Source organism: Lutra lutra, chromosome 7 (genome assembly GCF_902655055.1).
Source record: "Lutra lutra chromosome 7, mLutLut1.2, whole genome shotgun sequence".
Taxonomy (NCBI): Eukaryota; Metazoa; Chordata; class Mammalia; order Carnivora; family Mustelidae; genus Lutra; species Lutra lutra.
This window is the reverse complement of record NC_062284.1, coordinates 109932705-109952554: the sequence shown is the minus strand read 5'-3', so window position 1 is coordinate 109952554 and position 19850 is coordinate 109932705. Positions and strand designations below refer to the sequence as shown.

The 19850-nt window shown below is 39.9% G+C and overlaps 1 protein-coding gene across 1 annotated transcript in view; it reads left to right on the top strand.

Moving 5' to 3' along the window:
• The window catches only part of KCNH5 (potassium voltage-gated channel subfamily H member 5), a 336334-nt gene that overhangs the window by 82222 nt on the left and 234262 nt on the right, over positions 1-19850 (top strand). Inside the window, exon 7 of the mRNA XM_047739277.1 lies at positions 17110-17536. Coding sequence (XP_047595233.1) covers positions 17110-17536 — 427 coding nt within the window. The remainder of the gene's footprint in view (positions 1-17109; positions 17537-19850) is intronic.

Genomic DNA, 19850 nt, shown 5'->3' with positions numbered 1-19850 from the left:
TTCGGACTTTAAAGGAGGCACAAGTCAGGGCCTGGTTTGGTTCTCGTCTCAAGCTTTATTGCGGCCTCCCACATATAAATTGGCTAAAACAGATGGTATGTACAAATTATCAAAGTTGAGATCCTTCTCTAAAGCATACTAACTAATGCATGGAGTAATTAGGATTATTTCCCCATGGATGTCTTGGTAGAAGGAGTTGGAGATGTGAGTTTTGAATAAGAAGGAGACAATGGAATTGGTTATCTGGGTTAGAGGTGCAGATAACAAATGTACTTTGTAATTTTCTTTGTTTTTAAATTGTGTTCTGCAAAAGAAAATGGAAATGCACTATGTAGTCATTCATGTACATAATCTCTCTAGAGTAAGAACCCAGCGCTTATCAAATGAAACTTATTGTTTTGTTGGTTTTTACCGAGTTGCCTTATATGGTGCTATCCATGAAGATGGAATAGCTATTAATTATTAATTATAATATCAATGGTGGAGAAGTCAGAAATTATGAAAGATTTATTAGTGGTTAGTTTATTCTTTAAATAATGTATTCATTCAGTAAATATTTGGCACTACATGCAAGAGAGTGTTAAACAACATGTGAGGAATAAGAGGATGAACAAACATATACAGTCACAAACAGCAAATGTCATGAAGAGAATGTACGTGGTCCTTTGAGATTATATAATGAAATGACCTGATGTAGCCCGGACAGGAAAATTTTCCTGAAGAAGCAATGATTGAACTGAGATCTGAAGTATGAATAGATGTAGCTAAGCTAAGGACAGAGGGCATGAAAGTTTAGCAGGTGCATAAACCCTATGTTTGAGGGAGCAAGGCATTTCCAAAAGCTGAAGGTTGATGAAGAGTGATGAGAGTGTTGAAGGATGAGATTAGAGTGGTAGACAGGGGCCACACCATGCAGGTCTGTGTAAACCAAAACAGATTTTAGAACAATGGGAGGCCATCATGTAATTTTAAACTGGGGGTGATTTTGAAAGGTAACTCATATAGTGTTTAGAGGACATTGATTGGGGTCAAATAAATGTCTTGAAACTTATTAAGAAACACCTGTGGATCCAGGAGACAGATGCTAGTAGCATGGTCTTAGGTGGTGACAGTGGAGATGGGGAGAAATGGATAAATCTGAGAGATATTTAGGAGCTAAAATGAATAGGATTTTAAGATACATTGGGGTCACAGATGTCAGAGGGGTGACAAGAATACTTCTCAGTTTCTGGTTTGCTTAATCAAATGGCTAATGCTGACATTTGCTCAGATATTAAAGGAGGACCAGGGACATGGTCTGCAATGGGAGGGTGCAGTTTCTTGCAAACTCTATCTATCTATCTATCTATCATCTTTCAGTGAGAGACACATGAGATGTTTAAATGTCTATGGGAAGAATGTAGTTGAAGAGGGGAATGGTCAGGGTTTTGAGCAGAGTAGAGAAAGTTGGAAAAATAGTGAGGGCATTAATTAATAAGAAAAGCAGTAAAACTATTAGGTAGTTGTGAGATGGTTTGAGATTAATGATAATGAGTTTATAGTGGAACCAATCTGCCTTGTTCTATATTCAAGATTATGACTTTCTTGACAGTTAACACAGGCATGAAGAAAGCTGATAATTGAGCTAGGATTTGGATTTTGATAGAAGTTATAATGAAGAGACAGAAATGTTAAGGAATTCAGGGTGTAAGGGTGTATAGTGTTATTGCCATTATGCGGCTGCATAAAGAAGAGAGTGGAGAATGGAGAGAGTTGACAGACTGATAAAAAGTAGGTCTGTTGGTGGACTGGAGTTTCAATAAGGTTGAACTACGATTGTGTTGTAATTGGACCAGTTAGCTCATCAGAGAAGAGGAAATGGTCAGATAACTGGGTGGTTGAGTTCAAGACTTCAGAGCTGGAAAAACGTTTAGGATATGACAAATTTCAGATTATGACCATGTGATTGGGTATCCGAGGAAAAGTGGAAAGATTATTGGAGATGAATTGGTAAAGAAACTGTGAAGCCAAGGTATTGGAAGTCTCATCTACATGGGTATTAAAGTTACCTAGAGGATGGGAAAATTTTAGGTGAGGTTGGATTTGAAAAATGTTTAGGAAATATGTGAAGTAATAACTTTGAATTCTCTATTTTCATGGAATAGTCATTGGCACGAATCTATTCAAAGCAAAATAGTAACACATTTCCCAATATAAAAGATAAATAATAATCTAGCATTTGTATATTAAACTTTATTTTACATATCCATATCTTACCTATATTGGATAATCTTGTTAAAATGGGACCTTTATATCTAGTAGGTATATATGTTGTCCCCAGTGTTAAGTCATACCAAGTCTGAAATTCTATGTAGATAAAACACACGTGTTTTCCCCACATTTGTATCAGTTAGCTTTTCTCCCTGCATCACAAACTACTCCAGAACTTTGTGGATAGTAACAACCACCATTTCTTTAAAACTCACAAGTCTTTGACTCCATTAAGTGGTTCTGCTAACTTGGGTTAAGTTTAACTTATCTCAACTATGTTTTACCCATGCATTTGTGGTAGATTGCCGAGTTGCTTGGTAGCTGACAGATCTGGGATGGCTCAAATGGATGACTCAGAGGGCTGCTGCTTTGGTATCTCATTATTCGAAAGCCTTATAGGTCTTCTTCACATAGCCAGTAGTTTGGCTTCCAAGACTGTGAGTAGAGGTGCTATTCTTCTTCAGGTCTAGGCTTAGAACTGGCACAGTGTCACTTATGCCACGTGCTGCTGGCCAAAGCAAGTCCTAAGGCCAGCTCAGACTCAAGGGTTGGGGAAATAGATCTCATCTCTTAAAGGTAGGAGTTGCAAAGTCACATTGCCAAAGGATGTGGATACAGGAAGGAAAATAACCCCAGTCTTCCTTTTCTCTCCTTGCAAACAATCTACCACAGCATCCTGTGTGTGGGAATGCAAGATGTAGGTGAAACACTGTGCACTGGGTGTAACAAAGCCGTGTTTCTGCTGTCACTCCCACTTATTTGTCATGTATCCTTGGATAAGAAAGTTCTTGGATCATCCCTTTTCTCTTTATAAAGCAAGAAGGGAAGAAAGTAGGAGAAAATATTAGCTTAGCCATTTGCCTACTGTCATTAGTGATGATGTAATGAGAGCATCGATTTGTGTTTTAAATGGCTTTATCTTTGAAATACATTGTTTTTATGCTAATAGCATCCCACATCTCTTTAATGTGGGAATCCATTAAAAATAGCAGGAGCTGAGAACTCAGAGATGTCTTCTGGATATTGTTTGTTGTGCTCCTGTGGCCTGAGGGGCTTGTCAATTAAGGAAATTAGCTGGAAAGGTAGAAGGCTGACGACTGAAGGTTCTCCATTAGCCTTGCTGTGTTCTCTCTTACATTTCATGTGTTTGATATTCTCTTCCACCTGTGGGACTCCAGGGATTTGTATGCTAAGAGCTCAGAGGTGGGGATGGAGGCAAAAAACTGGTGGGCTTCAGAGGAGGGCACAGGAGTACTGGAAAGTGTGCAGTGAAATGAAGCAGACAATGAGTGAGCAGATAGAACTGGTAGAAAGTACAGAATCAAGATGTTGTTATCAAAAAGGTGGTAGTTCAGAAGGAGGGCGCTTTTTGAGGATTGGCCTTTGGAAGTGTCCAGTATTATTCCATGCGTGAAATTCAAATTTAAACAAGGAATTAAATATAGTTGTGACCCAATCTAAAGGTGAGAGTGAGTCACAAATAAGGAAAGCCTCTAATTTGAATACAATATTGAATATGACTCCCCCTCCTCAAAAAAATCTTGTGATGCAGAAGAAATCCTTAATCTGAATAACGTACTGTGATGACATGTTAACAACACAGCAGTGACTGCTGGATTTTCCAGAACATAACATACTTAAAATGACAATTTTAAGTGTGGCACTCAAAGAGTTTTCACAAAGTGAGCACACCTAGTGATCACTAGTCCTATTAAGAAACAGAATGTTGGGGTGCCTGGGTGGCTCAGTGGGTTAAAGCCTCTGCCTTCGGCTCAGGTCATGATCCCAGAGTCCTGGGATCGAGCTCCGCTTCAGGCTCTCTGCTCCGCAGGGAGCCTGCTTCCTCCCCTTTCTCTCTGCCTGCCTCTCCACCTACTTGTGATCTCTCTCTGTCAAATAAATAAATAAAATCTTTAAAAAAAAAAAAAAGAAACAATGTTTCCAGAACGCCACGATCCTCCTCATGCCCCTCATAGTCACTACTACTCCCCTAATTAAGGGATCCGCTATCTTGACTTCTAATTCCATAGAAGAGTTCTACCTATTTTTACACTTTTTATACAGGAAATCATATAGTATATAATTTTTTGTATCTGGTCTGTTTTGCTCAACATGATTCTTTTTAGATTCATTCTTGTTGTTGTATGTAGATAGTCTGTTCTTATTTATTTTTGGGTAACATTCCATTGAGTGAATGTGTGGTTATGTATTTACCGCTTACACTGGAGAAGGACATTTACGTTATTTCAAGTTTTAAGTATTTCATCAGTTTCTTTGGGTCTTTTTTTTCCCATTGGATATCCCTTCCTGCTTTGTTGAAGAGTAGTTATTATTCTATCACATTGTAAAAGCAAGTCATTTCACTTTGAGTTTTGGTTATAATGATTGCGTTAAATTCCTTTTGATACAAAACAGTGGAGAAAGAGAAAGTTAAAACAACTTTCCAAATAAAGTAGACTTGCCTATTTGCATATTATTCACTTTGATTAATAGTTTCTGATTTTATAAGTAGTTGAAGGGAATACTCTGGACAGATTCAAAGGTGAAATTCTGGGGTTGTCTTTGGAAGCAAACAGGAGTTTGGTTTGACCTGAGCACTATTACTATGTGGAGGCATGGTGGGAAACATCTTGGCAGTGCAGATGGAGGTGGGCCTGGGAACCTTGAAGGCCTACATTGGATACTGTGGTTAATATGATATCTGTGATGAGTCCCTGGAGGGTACTGTGTATTAGAAAGATGAATATGGCACGGATTATTGGGGTTAAGGACAGGAAGACTGCACAGCCATTGGTGGTTATGTGAAATGCACTAAGAATCTGAGGGACAAGGTCTGAGTGATGCTTCCATTCATTCCTAGCTCTCTGACTTTGGACAAGTCATTTACTATGTCTGAGCTTTGGTGTCCTCGTATGAACAATGGATATAGGAATCCTGCTGTTGTGGGGATGCAGTGAGTTTGTCCATATTAGAGAGTTGCAGACTCTATAGAGTTCTAGGCCCTCCACATACCCCTGCAGTGGGCCACGGCTGTGCCTGGGTGGGGAGAAGATGGTGGCAAGGTGTTTCATTTCTTTTATTCAGTCATGTAGAGAATGGCCACATATAAGCTAGTATTGCAGGTACTAACGTACTTAAATTACACATTGTGCTCTAGGTATAATACAGAGTTTCAGACTGAAGTCAGATAGTGAGGTGCTTAGAAGCAGGGAGTCTGGAGCCAGACTGCCTGTATTTGAATCTCAGGTTCTCTTAATAGCCGTGTGAACTTAGTCAAATTACTTAACCTTTCTGGGCTATGGTTTTTTTTTTTAATTAAAAATTTTAAAAGAGGGGCACCTGGGTGGCTCAGTGGGTTAAAGCCTCTGCCTTCGGCTCAGGTCATGGTCTCAGGGTTCTGGGATCGAGCCCTGCATCGGGCTCTCTGCTCAGCAGGCTCCCTGCTTCCTCCTCTCTCTCTCTGCCTGCCTCTCTGCCTACTTGTGATCTGTCTGTCAAATAAATAAATAAATGAAAATCTTTAAAAAAAATTTTTTTAAAGATTTATTTATTTATTTAGAGAGGGTACATGCAAACATACAAGTTGGGTGGTGGGGGGCAGAGGGAGAGAGAGAATCCTGAGCAGACTCCCCGCTGAGCCTGGAGCCCGACCTGGGGGCTCAATCTCATGACCCTGAGATCATGACCTGAGCCAAAACCAAAAGTAAGCTGCTTAACTGACTGAACCACCCAGGTTCCCCTAGGCTATGTTTTAATAATGATACCTACCACGTCAGATTGTGTTGGAGATTAAATTAGTTAATGCATATAAGACAGAACCATAGCTGGGCTGTAGTAAGTGTTCATTATTATTGTGATTGTCTTTTCTAAGTAGCAATGATTGATCTTGCTTTCTGGTTGGTTTATTGTGTGGAAGTGTGTGGTACAGGCTTGATAAAATCTTTATTGTGTCCTTCTATCCCTGTAGCTCCAACTATGATTCAGGTTACTTCCTGAGGATTATGCAGAATGAGCTTAACCCTCATCAGGGCCCTGTGTATTTGAACACAATTAAAATGCCCAGTCTCCTTTTTTCCATTTCCTTCCATATTTCCCAATACAGTATTCTTCTGAGTTCTTCTTTTTGGGCAGTCCTCTGTTGAATATATATTATGTATCTCCTACACTTGTGGTGGTCATTAGAGATAAGGAGAATTTCTTTTTCCTACTCTTTGCCATGTCTTTATTAATGTAACTCAAAGTTACATTGCTTGTTTTGTTGCCTGTAATTTACTATTAAATCACATCATGTCTATTATTAATTTTCCCTCCCTAAATTTACTCCATCCACATTTGCTTGCGCTGTGTAAGTCTTTTCATACATTCATTGAATGTATTGACTGCTGAGCATATTACCATTGACAGAGCTTTGTAATTGACACTAGATATATTCTTCAAGGGGTCTAGAGTTTCCTAAAATGTCATGCATGCAAGCTAGATTTGTAATAAGGTGTTTTGTGGTACTTGTTGTGATAGAAATGTGCAAAGAGTATATGATAACATAAAGGAAGAACTCTTAACTTTCACGGTGGGGGAGATAAAGGTATGTCAATGAAGATGGTGGGAGACGGTGGAGATGTCGGGGAAATGCACACAGAGGAGACAGTGTTTGTCATATACTGTAATTAAGATGCTAGCCACCAAGGGAGTGGGAGGGACAAACCCTTAAAGAAGAAGGAGCAACTAGTAACCTGACGTGAAACAGATGGGCCTCTGGGAACTACGCGTAGCTGAGTGTGGTTGGAACATAGAAGGCAGGTGGAGGAATTGGTGGGAGAGATGCTGACCAGATGGGCAGACAATAGATTCTGAAGGGCTTTGCATGTCATACTGAGGAGTTAATACTTAACCCTATAGGTATGAGGTAACAGTAAAAATTGGAGAACCACAATAATAAATAGATATGATTTAAATATAAATCAGACTCGTAGCCTGTATAGTGTGATCTGTGAATTAAAGGAAGTAGGAACAGAGCTAAGGTGGCTGATGGAGAGGCTTTTCCTGCTATACAAGTAAGTAAAAACATGAAGTCATGATAAGAACAAGGCCTTGGGAATAGGAAAGAAGGGAAATTTTTGAGAGATTTATTAAGTAGATGTATTTTGAGCCCTTACTTATATCCTTTGATAACACTTAATAGTCAGCTGGATGTGGCAGGAGGCTCAGCCCTACGTCTGGGGGTTGGGGCAGGTAACAATGTCACTCACAAGAGTAGGGGATAGAGAACTCATTCATTAGGAGCAAGGGATTCCCTTTGGGACCAGTTACCTTTTGAACACCTGTGAGATATTTAAACAGAGATATATAGGGGGTATTTGGCTTCTGTATCAGTAAGTCAGGAGATGGTTTTGTGCTATGAAGTAGAATGGTGAATTCCATGTATAGAAGTCAGTTGAATCAGGCATATAGGCTGAGGATAATCATGATGAGAACCCTAACACATCACAGAAGCATGGAGAAGGGTAGCCCTAGAAAATGATTTTGAAAGAGATGTTAGTTGGAGAGTTGGTAAAACCCAGGAGGGAGTAGTTCACAGAACCTGTGGCAGAGTTTATAGTGCTTACAAAATATTTTGTAATGTTGAAGTAGTGTTGGACATGGCCATAAGAATGGTGCTTTTTGATTAAGTGGGGTCCTGAGCAGGTAACTTTCCAGGTAGACCAGCTCCTTTTGAAGAGCTCAGCCTGTGTCAGAGATCAGGGGAGGATGTCCTCCCAGCATTTGGACCTAGTTCTAGTAGGTCCTGATTTTCTGCATTCTGGTTGAGAGTGGTGACTGTTTTTTAGTTTGAATGAGAGTAAAGATTTCCTCTGTTTTTTTCTTCTCTTTGTTTTTAGAGGAAAAAAAATCAGGTAGAAATGACTCTGCAGTTTTGTGTGTGTGTGTGTGTATGTGTCTGTGTGTCTGTGTATATGTTAAGAGAGAAGGAGAAGGAGAGGCAGGGAGGGGCAGAGGGAGAGGGAGACAGCGACTCTTAAGCAGGCCTCACACAGAGCATGGAGCCCAGTGTAGGGTTCAACATGGGGCTTGATCTCATGGCCCTGAGATCATGACCTGAAATCAAGAATCAGACACCGAACTAACTGAAGCACCCAGGGGCCCCTTCTGTGCAGTACTTTATGAGAAGTATCACAGTCCCTTTGAAATTTCAAGCTAACTAGACAACAACATCCACAACAGCACCAGGTTTATTTTTTAATTTAGTTCTGTTTGAGTTTGTCATGCATTTGGACTACGGGTTTCTTTAGAGCAGAAATGAGGCATATTTATTTTAGTGCCCCGAGGGCCTAACTCAGAGGTTGGCCTATAGAAGTGCTTAATAAATGCTTATTTTTGTCTTTGTTGTTCGTGATGACAAGGTTCCATTTCTGAAAGCTTCCAAGTTGTCTTGAATCTTCTTACCATTCAAGATCTCGTGTCACTGAATTCTGCCATTTCGTCTTCTGAATTTTCATAATTCTTTTTTTTTTCATAATTCTACTTTTTTTTAACCGCTTAAAGTTCAGTATCTGTTTTCTCCCCTCAAGTGTTCAAGGAAAATGAGAATTTATTTATTTTTTTTTTAATAATTTTTTTATTTTTTCAGCATAACAATATTCATTATTTTTGCACCACACCCAGTGCTCCATGCAATCCGTGCCCTCTACAATACCCACCACCTGGTGCCCCCAACCTCCCACCCCCCACCCCTTCAAAACTCTCAGATCGTTTTTCAGAGTCCATAGTCTCTCATGGTTCACCTCCCCTTCCAATTTCCCTCAACTCCCTTCTCCTCTCCATCTCCCCTTGTCCTCCATGCTATTTGTTATGCTCCACAAATAAGTGAAACCATATGATAATTGACTCTCTCTGCTTGACTTATTTCACTCAGCATAATCTCTTCCAGTCCCGTCCATGTTGCTACAAAACTTGGGTATTCATTCTTTCTTTTTTCTTTTTTTTTTTTTTTTTTACAGCTTTATAAACATATATTTTTATCCCCAGGGGTACAGGTCTGCGAATCGCCAGGTTTACACACTTCACAACACTCACCATAGCACATACCCTCCCCAATATCCATAACCCCACCCCCTCTCCCAACCCCCTCCCCCCATCAACCCTCAGTTTGTTTTGTGAGATTAAGAGTCACTTATGGTTTGTCTCCCTCCCAATCCCATCTTGTTTCATTTACTCTTCTCCTACCCCCTCAACCCCCCATGTTGCATCTCCTCTCCCTCATATCAGGGAGATCATATGATAGTTGTCTTTCTCTGATTGACTTATTTCGCTAAGCATGATACCCTCTAGTTCCATCCACGTCGTCGCAAATGGCAAGATTTCATTTCTTTTGATGGCTGCATAGTATTCCATTGTGTATATATACCACATCTTCTTTATCCATTCGTTTGTTGATGGACATTTAGGTTCTTTCCATAGTTTGGCTATTGTAGACATTGCTGCTATAAACATTTGGGTGCAGGTGCCCCTTCGGATCACTACGTTTGTATCTTTAGGGTAAATACCCAGCAGTGCAATTGCAGGGTCATAGGGTAGTTCTATTTTCAACATTTTGAGGAACCTCCATGCTGTTTTCCAGAGTGGTTGCACCAGCTTGCATTCCCACCAACAGTGTAGGAGGGTTCCCCTTTCTCCGCATCCTCGCCAGCATCTGTCATTTCCTGACTTGTTAATTTTAGCCATTCTGACTGGTGTGAGGTGATATCTCATGGTGGTTTTGATTTGTATTTCCCTGATGCCGAGTGATATGGAGCACTTTTTCATGTGTCTGTTGGCCATCTGGATGTCGTCTTTGCAGAAATGTCTGTTCATGTCCTCTGCCCATTTCTTGATTGGATTATTTGTTCTTTGGGTGTTGAGTTTGCTAAGTTCTTTATAGATTTTGGACACTAGCCCTTTATCTGATATGTCATTTGCAAATATCTTCTCCCATTCTGTCAGTTGTCTTTTGGTTTTGTTAACTGTTTCCTTTGCTGTGCAAAAGCTTTTGATCTTGATAAAATCCCAAAAGTTCATTTTTGCCCTTGCTTCCCTTGCCTTTGGTGATGTTCCTAGGAAGATGTTGCTGCGGCTGACGTCGAAGAGGTTGCTGCCTGTGTTCTCCTCGAGGATTTTGATGGATTCCTTTCTCACATTGAGATCCTTCATCCATTTTGAGTCTATTTTCGTGTGTGGTGTAAGGAAATGATCCAATTTCATTTTTCTGCATGTGGCTGTCCAATTTTCCCAACACCATTTATTGAAGAGGCTGTCTTTGTTCCATTGGACATTCTTTCCTGCTTTGTCGAAGATGAGTTGACCATAGAGTTGAGGGTCCATTTCTGGGCTCTCTATTCTGTTCCATTGATCTATGTGTCTGTTTTTGTGCCAGTACCATGCTGTCTTGATGATGACAGCTTTGTAATAGAGCTTGAAGTCCGGAATTGTGATGCCACCAACTTTGGCTTTCTTTTTCAATATTCCTTTGGCTATTCGAGGTCTTTTCTGGTTCCATGTAAATTTTAGGATTATTTATTCCATTTCTTTGAAAAAAATGGATGGTACTTTGATAGGAATTGCATTAAATGTGTAGATTGCTTTAGGTAGCATAGACATTTTCACAATATTTATTCTTCCAGTCCAGGAGCATGGAACATTTTTCCATTTCTTTGTGTCTTCCTCCATTTCTTTCATGAGTACTTTATAGTTTTCTGTGTATAGATTCTTAGTCTCTTTGGTTAGGTTTATTCCTAGGTATCTTATAGTTTTGGGTGCAATTGTAAATGGGATGGATTCCTTAATTTCTTTTTCTTCTGTCTTGATGTTGGTGTAGAGAAATGCAACTGATTTCTGTGCATTGATTTTATATCCTGACACTTTACTGAATTCCTGTACAAGTTCTAGCAGTTTTGGAGTGGAGTCTTTTGGGTTTTCCACATATAGTATCATATCATCTGCAAAGAGTGATAGTTTGACTTCTTCTTTGCCGATTTGGATGCCTTTAATTTCCTTTTGTTGTCTGATTGCTGAGGCTAGGACTTCTAGTACTATGTTGAATAGCAGTGGTGATAACGGACATCCCTGCCGTGTTCCTGACCTTAGCGGAAAAGCTTTCAGTTTTTCTCCATTGAGAATGATATTTGCGGTGGGTTTTTCATAGATGGCTTTGATAATATTGAGGTATGTACCGTCTATCCCTACACTTTGAAGAGTTTTGATCAGGAAGGGATGCTGTACTTTGTCAAATGCTTTTTCAGCATCTATGGAGAGTATCATATGGTTCTTGTTCTTTCTTTTATTAATGTGTTGTATCACATTGATTGATTTGCGGATGTTGAACCAGCCTTGCAGCCCTGGAATAAATCCCACTTGGTCGTGGTGAATAATCCTTTTAATGTACTTTGAATCCTATTGGCTAGTATTTTGGTGAGAATTTTTGCATCTGTGTTCATCAAGGATATTGGTCTGTAGTTCTCTTATTTGTTGGGATCCTTGTCTGGTTTTGGGATCAAGGTGATGCTGGCCTCATAAAATGAGTTTGGAAGTTTTCCTTCTATTTCTATTTTTTGGAACAGTTTCAGGAGAATAGGAATTAGTTCTTCTTTAAATGTTTGGTAGAATTCCCCCGGGAAACCGTCTGGCCCTGGGCTTTTGTTTGTTTGGAGATTTTTGATGACTGTTTCAATCTCCTTACTGGTTATGGGTCTGTTGAGGCTTTCTATTTCTTCCTGGTTCAGTTGTGGTAGTTTATATGTCTCTAGGAATGCATCCATTTCTTCCAGATTGTCAAATTTGTTAGCGTAGAGTTGCTCATAGTATGTTCTTATAATTGTCTGTATTTCTTTGGTGTTCGTTGTGATCTCTCCTCTTTCATTCATGATTTTATTTATTTGGGTCCTTTCTCTTTTCTTTTTGATAAGTCTGGCCAGGGGTTTATCAATCTTATTAATTCTTTCAAAGAACCAGCTCCTAGTTTCGTTGATTTGTTCTATTGTTTTTTTGGTTTCTATTTCATTGATTTCTGCTCTAGACTTTATGATTTCTCTTCTCCTGCTGGGTTTAGGGTTTCTTTCTTGTTCTTTCTCCAGCTCCTTTAGGTGTAGGGTTAGGTTGTGTACCTGAGACCTTTCTTGTTTCTTGAGAAAGGCTTGTACTGCTATATATTTTCCTCTCAGGACTGCCTTTGTTGTGTCCCACAGATTCTGAACCGTTGTGTTTTCATTATCATTTGTTTCCATAAATTTTTTCAATTCTTCTTTAATTTCCTGGTTGACCCATTCATTCTTTAGAAGGATGCTGTTTAGTCTCCATGTATTTGGGTTCTTTCCAAATTTCCTCTTGTGATTGAGTTCTAGCTTCAGAGCATTGTGGTCTGAAAATATGCAGGGAATGATCCCAATCTTTTGATACCGGTTGAGACTTGATTTAGGACCCAGGATGTGATCTATTCTGGAGAATGTTCCATGTGCACTAGAGAAGAATGTGTCTTCTGTTGCTTTGGGATGAAATGTTCTGAATATATCTGTGATGTCCATCTGGTCCAGTGTGTCATTTAAGGCCTTTATTTCCTTGTTGATCTTTTGCTTGGATGATCTGTCCATTTCAGTGAGGGGAGTGTTAAAATCCCCTACTATTATTGTATTCTTGTCGATGTGTTTCTTTGATTTTGTTATTAATTGTTTTATATAGTTGGCTGCTCCCACGTTAGGGGCATAGATATTTAAAATTGTTAGATCTTCTTGTTGGACAGTTCCTTTGAGTATGATATAGTGTCCTTCCTCATCTCTTATTATAGTCTTTGGCTTAAAATCTAATTGATCTGATATAAGGATTGCCACTCCTGCTTTCTTCTGATGTCCATTAGCATGGTAAATTCTTGTCCACCCCCTCACTTTAAACCTGGAGGTGTCTTCGGGTTTAAGATGAGTTTCTTGTAGGCAACATATAGATGGGTTTTGTTTTTTGATCCATTCTGATAACCTGTGTCTTTTGATTGGGGCATTTAGCCCATTAACATTCAGGGTAAGTATTGAGAGATATGAATTTAGTGCCATTGTATTGCCTGTAAGGTGACTGTTATTGTATATTGTCTCTGTTTCTTTCTGATCTACTACTTTTAGGGTCTCTCTTTGCTTAGAGGACCCCTTTCAATATTTCCTGTAGAGCTGGTTTGGTATTTGCAAATTCTTTCAGTTTTTGTTTGTCCTGGAAGCTTTTAATCTCTCCTTCTATTTTCAATGATAGCCTAGCTGGATATAGTATTCTTGGCTGCATGTTTTTCTCGTTTAGTACTCTGAATATATCATGCCAGCTTTTTCTGGCCTGCCAGGTCTCTGTGGATAAGTCTGCTGCCAATCTAATATTTTTACCATTGTATGTTACAGACTTCTTTTCCCGGGCTGCCTTCAGGATCTTTTCTTTGTCACTAAGACTTGTAAATTTTACTATTAGGTGACGGGGTGTGGACCTATTCTTATTGATTTTGAGGGGGGTTCTCTGAACCTCCTGAATTTTGATGCTTGTATTCCCTTTGCCATATTGGGGAAATTCTCTCCAATAATTCTCTCCAATATACCTTCTGCTCCCCTCTCTGTTTCCTCTTCTTCTGGAATCCCAATTATTCTAATGTTGTTTCGTCTTATGGTGTCACTTATCTCTCGAATTCTCCCCTCGTGGTCCAGTAGCTGTTTGTCCCTCTTTTGCTCAGCTTCTTTATTCTCTGTCATTTGGTCTTCTATATCGCTAATTCTTTCTTCTGCCTCATTTATCCTAGCAGTGAGAGCCTCCATTTTTGATTGCACCTCATTAATAGCTTTTTTGATTTCAACTTGGTTCGATTTTAGTTCTTTTATTTCTCCAGAAAGGGCTTTTATATCTCCCGAGAGGGTTGCTTTAATATCTTCCATGCCTTTTTCAAGCCCGGCTAGAACCTTGAGAATCGTCATTCTGAACTCTATATCTGACATATTACCAATGTCTGTATTGATTAGGTCCCTAGCCTTTGGTACTGCCTCTTGTTCTTTTTTTTGTTGTGAATTGTTTCGCCTTGTCATTTTGTCCAGATAAGAGTATATGAAGGAGCAAGTAAAATACTAAAAGGGTGGCAACAACCCCAGGAAAATATGCTTTAGCCAAATCAGAAGAGATCCCGAATTGTGAGGGGGGAGAAAGGGGATAAAAAGGGGTTCAGAAAGAAAGAAAAAAAAAAAGAAACTATTAAAAAAAGAAAGCCGATAAAGAAAAAATATAAAAAGAGGAAAAAAATATATATATTAGATAAACTATTTAAAAAACGTTAAAAAAAGAAAACGGTAAAAGTTAAAAAAAATTTAGCAGAAGAAGAGAAAAAGAAAAAAAAATTGAAAAAGAAAAAAAAATTAAATTAACTGCAAGGCTAAAAAATCATGGGGAGAAAGCCATGAGTTTCGTGCTTTGCTTTCTTCTCCTCTGGAATTCCGCCGCTCTCCTTGGTAGGTGAACTTGGTCCTGGCTGGGTTTCCCGTTGATCTTCTGGGGGAGGGGCCTGTTGTAGTGATTCTCAAGCATCTTTGCCCCAGGCGGAGTTGCACCGCCCTTACCTGGGGCCGCGCTGAGTAATCTGCTCGGGTTTCCTGGGTTTGCTTTCGGGAGCTTTTGTTCCCTGAGCGCTTTCCGTAGAGTTCCGGAGGACGGGAATAAAGATGGCGGCCTCCTGGTCTCCGGCCCGGAGGAGCCAAGAGCCCGGGGCCCCACTCCTCAGTGCACCCTCAGAGAACAGCGCCCAATGACTCTCGTCACCCTGCCTCCGGCCGTGCTCCGAGCTGACCGAACCTGCGACCGGTTCAAGGCAACCCCGAGCTGAGAGTCACTCCTCGGCTCTGTCTCTGTAGCCGGCTTCCCCGTTCTAATACCGGTAAGCTCTGCGACACTCAGACACCCCCGATCCTTCTGCGACCCTGCGGGAGCTGAGGCCACGCTGACCCCGCCTGAGCTTCACCCCAGTTAAGCCTCTGGAGCGATGTCCCTCAGCGGAACAGACTTTTAAAAGTCCTGATTTTGCTCCGTTGCTCCGCCGCTCGCCAGGAGCCGGCCCCTCCCCCCGCGGTCTATCTTCCCGTCGCTTTGGATTCACTTTTCTGCCAGTCCTACCTTGCAGAAAGTAGTTGATTTTCTGTTTCTGGAATTGCTGTTCTTCTTCTCTTCAATCTCCCGTTGGATTTGTAGGTGTTTGCAATCTTTAGATAAGCTATTTAGCTGATCTCCCGCTACCCGAAGTAGTCTCAGCCTGCTACTTCTCCGCCATCTTGACTCCTCCGAGAATTTATTTTAAGGCTGCATTGATGCCACAGCATTTGAGGGTAGGAACCGAAATAGAGCCAGACCTAAGGTATTGAGCCTGAGACAGAAAACTGTCAAAATGTTCCTGCTACTTTCATTTCCACAAGTTCTGTTGTTTCTACTTCTCTTTGTTCTCTCTCTTTCAAATATTTATTTTGAAATATCTCAGTCATATGCTACCATATGGAGTATAATATAACCAAATGCATTTTTTAAAAGATTTTATTTATTTGTCAGAGAGAGAGAGAACACAAGCAGGGGGAGCAGTAGGCAGAGGGAGGAGCAGTTCCCCTGCTAAGCAGTGAGCCTGAAGTGGGACTCGATCCCAGGACCCTGGGATCATGACCTGAGCTGAAGGCAGACGCTTAACCAACTGACCCACCCTGGCGTCCCAACCAAATGAATTCTTAACTGTTTCATCTTAACTATCAAAAACCTTTTGATGCCAAAATTAGAGTCTTACTAATGTCACATCTGTCCCATTAAACCAACCAATTCCTCTGTGTTGGTAGTAAGGAAGCTCAGAGTGAGTTATGCTAGACTCCTTGTCTCCCCCTTGGGAGAAAGAATTGGCAATAACAGAGTCATAGACCTCATGAAGTTTGGAAGTGATGGTCCAATGAGAGGCTTCCTGATCACAGCTCTGTCTCCCCTCCCTGCATCAAGAATGAATTTATCCTCTTTCCCCACATGGCTTATTATATGCTCCCCCCCCCAAAAAAAAAAATTGCTATGGGACTTCCAGTGTTTGAAGAAAGTGTAGGCTGTATTCCATTTGGATAATGTTGTATTGGATTTAAGCTTCTCAGCAAAATATGAATTACCTTGCTGCTGTTCCCTTATAGTATTCTTTTCTGTGACTATTGTTAGGGGATGATAGGATTTTGTAGATTATGTACCCATTTTTATGTTCACCTCTTAACTTTTTCAGAACTCTACAAATTTAGTGCTTAGCATGACCGTGAGTCATGGTAAGAGGTAGTGGAAACAACAATGGCCCCTGCTCATTCTCCCCACATGCCCAGAAACATTTCCTGTTTGCTTGCCAGTAAGATTGGGATTCCTTTCTCAGAAGTTTGGTGCTCATGGTTATTATAAAGTGAGAAATAAAAATAAATGTTTTCAAGTAGAGGATAAGTTTTATAGGCAGACATAATAAAAGGCCTGGTTTCATCATCCTATTTCTATACTCTGTATATATTGCATTTGAGTAATTTTCTCCTTTGGTTTTTCCTCTGTGCTATTTATACTTCACTTATGAAGACAGATTGGATCTCCCTTAGCTAATGAAAAGTTGTCTTATTTAATAATTCAGAAATATCTTATTTCTTGGTGGGAAAAATCTGCTTTTTAAAAAAAAAGTTTCTTTACCATTTCAGCATTTTTGTTGACTTAAAATCAGAGCTGTATTATATGTATGTTCTTAGCATATAGATGGGCAATCAGGTTCATAAAGGTAAACCATTGAATTTTTTCCCAGCCTTTTCTTTTCTGAAAGGGTCATGTCATTTCTTTTCTTTTCTTTAGGGGATCAGCAGTCTCTTCAGTTCTTTGAAAGTGGTGCGGCTCTTGCGACTGGGCCGTGTGGCTAGGAAATTGGACCATTACCTGGAGTATGGAGCAGCAGTCCTCGTGCTCCTGGTATGTGTGTTTGGACTGGTTGCCCACTGGCTGGCCTGCATATGGTATAGCATTGGGGACTATGAGGTCATTGATGAAGTGACGAACACCATCCAAATAGACAGTTGGCTCTACCAGCTGGCCTTGAGCATTGGGACTCCTTATCGATATAACACCAGTGCAGGGATATGGGAAGGAGGACCCAGCAAGGATTCTCTGTACGTGTCCTCGCTCTACTTTACCATGACAAGCCTTACAACTATAGGATTTGGAAACATAGCTCCTACCACAGATGTGGAGAAGATGTTTTCAGTGGCCATGATGATGGTTGGCTGTAAGTATCTTGTTTTTTTTCTTTTTAAAATTAGAAAATTATTGTTGTGGCAGTTTTCCAGACTCCATTCTCTAACAGGATTAAAATGAAATTACTTTGTCCTCAGAAAGGCATTTAATCCATATTACTTGCATTGGTTTAATTTTTTATTCAGTCTTAGAAAATAAAAATGCAAAATAATATATTTTACTTTTTTAGAATATATTAACACATGAAAAACTGTGGATAGAGTGATACAAAAATCAGGATGGGAACTTTTTGATTTAATTCTGTTCACAGCATTCTATCTGGCAGAGCTCTTTCCCAGGGAGATCACCATCTAGAAAGGCAGCATCTGGCATATCCCATAGGTTTTGTTGGCAGTGTATTAAATTCTGAAAAAGCAGACGGGATATGATGGGAAATGCATAGTTTAGAAACCACTTTAGTTTGTAACTGAACTCTTGACTAGTGTTGATCTCAAGGCAGTTTTATGTTGGTTTTTACAATTAAGACTCAAAAAGTTTTATAAATCTGGTCTTCATTACAAACACTCTAGGTTGAATATATGCCTCTTTGAGAGAATGAAAAGATTAGTAAATACAAGCTCATTGGGCAATGATAAAAGTATCCACTATTTACCAGGCATAGTTGAGTACTAAATGTCCGGATGTTGTTCAAGGGAGTAGAATGTTCTCTAAAGGAGTCAAAGAACATGTGTCGTCCAATCCAACTGAGGTTGGATTATGTTAGAAGATCAAAACCTTAAGATCTCCTGTATTAGGAGATACATATCAAAGAAGCTGTTTTAAAAGAAGATTTTGAAGGAAACTTCACCATCATTTACCCCTTCAAGTTGACTGAGATGATTTATCCAAGCCTAGTTCTGACCTCTAGAGTAACCATAAGATCATCGTACTAGAGGTATGACTAGTGTTACTAGGACCTGTTAAGCCTTTGGGTCATGATCTTTGGTTTGTGGATTGAGCTGTCCTTTCTGACATTCCACATTACAGAGGTTTACATTTTGACACCGATGAGGAAGATGTTAGGAGTTCGGGAGTGTCAGGTGACCCATGAAATGTCAATATCTTGGGTCAGTTTAAGGCAGTTTTCACATTTTCAGAGTTGAGGGTTTTTGATAGCTATTGGAGCACGAGAGTGTTGGCAGTTTGGCTTCCATCTCTCTGCATTCCTTCGTGCAGGTGCAGGAACAAGAACGCACGGGTTCTACTTGCTGTTTAGAGGTAAAGAGGTAGACTGAGAATGCCAAGTGCCGTCTGCTTCATAGGCTTTTAGGAGGAAGTATGTTCCTACGTACAAAGAGAACCTGATGACTAATTAAACTGCTGTCTCCACAGCCAACGTGGTAAAATGTATTGGTGTGTTATAAATTCAGAAGACGACATTGTGTCAGATGTGATATTTATTACTATACTGCTTTTAGTATTTATATAATGCATTTTGCCTTATACTTGAGCTTAGTTAGAGTTAAAAAAAATATTTGGAAGCGATTATTGATCCACTGGAGGCAGCAAAGATAGTATAGAGAGGGCCTTTGTGCCCTTTATCTAGTTTCTTCTAATAGTTATATCCTGTATAATCAATCCAGCATATGATCGACATTGACACTAATACAATATATGTGTATAGTTTTGTGTTGCTTTATCATGTGTTGATTGCTTTAACTACCACTGAAATCAAGATACGGGATTGTTCCATCACAACAAAAACCTTCCTTCCTCGCATTACTCCTTTATAGTCATACCCATTCCTTCCCCCAAAGCATCCTTAAGCCTTTGTAACTACTGTTTTGCTCTTCCTCTATCTAGTGTTGATTTTGAAAATGTTATGCAAATGGAGTCATACAAAATGTGACCTTTTCAAATCGGCTTTTGACTTTCAGTATAACCCCTTGCAAGCCATCTAAGTTGTTGAGTGTATCAACAGTTTATTCCTTTTTATTGCTGAGTAGTATTTCATGTTTGGCTCTATCACTGTTTAGCTGTTCATCTATTAAAAGCCATTTTGATTGTTTCCAGTTTTTGCCATTACAAAGAAAGCTGCCATGAACATTTGTGTACGATTTTTTTTTTTTTTTTTTTTTTTTTGGATGTAAGTTCTCTGTTCTCTGGGACAAATATCCAGGAAACAGATTGTTGAGATGTACAATAAATGTATGTTTAGTTTTTAAAAGAAGTTGCCAGGGGTGCCTGGGTGGCTCAGTGGGTTAAGCCACTGCCTTCGGCTCAGGTCATGATCTCAGGGTCCTGGGATCGAGCCCCGCATCGGGCTCTCTGCTCGGCGGGGAGCCTGCTTCCCTCTCTCTCTCTCT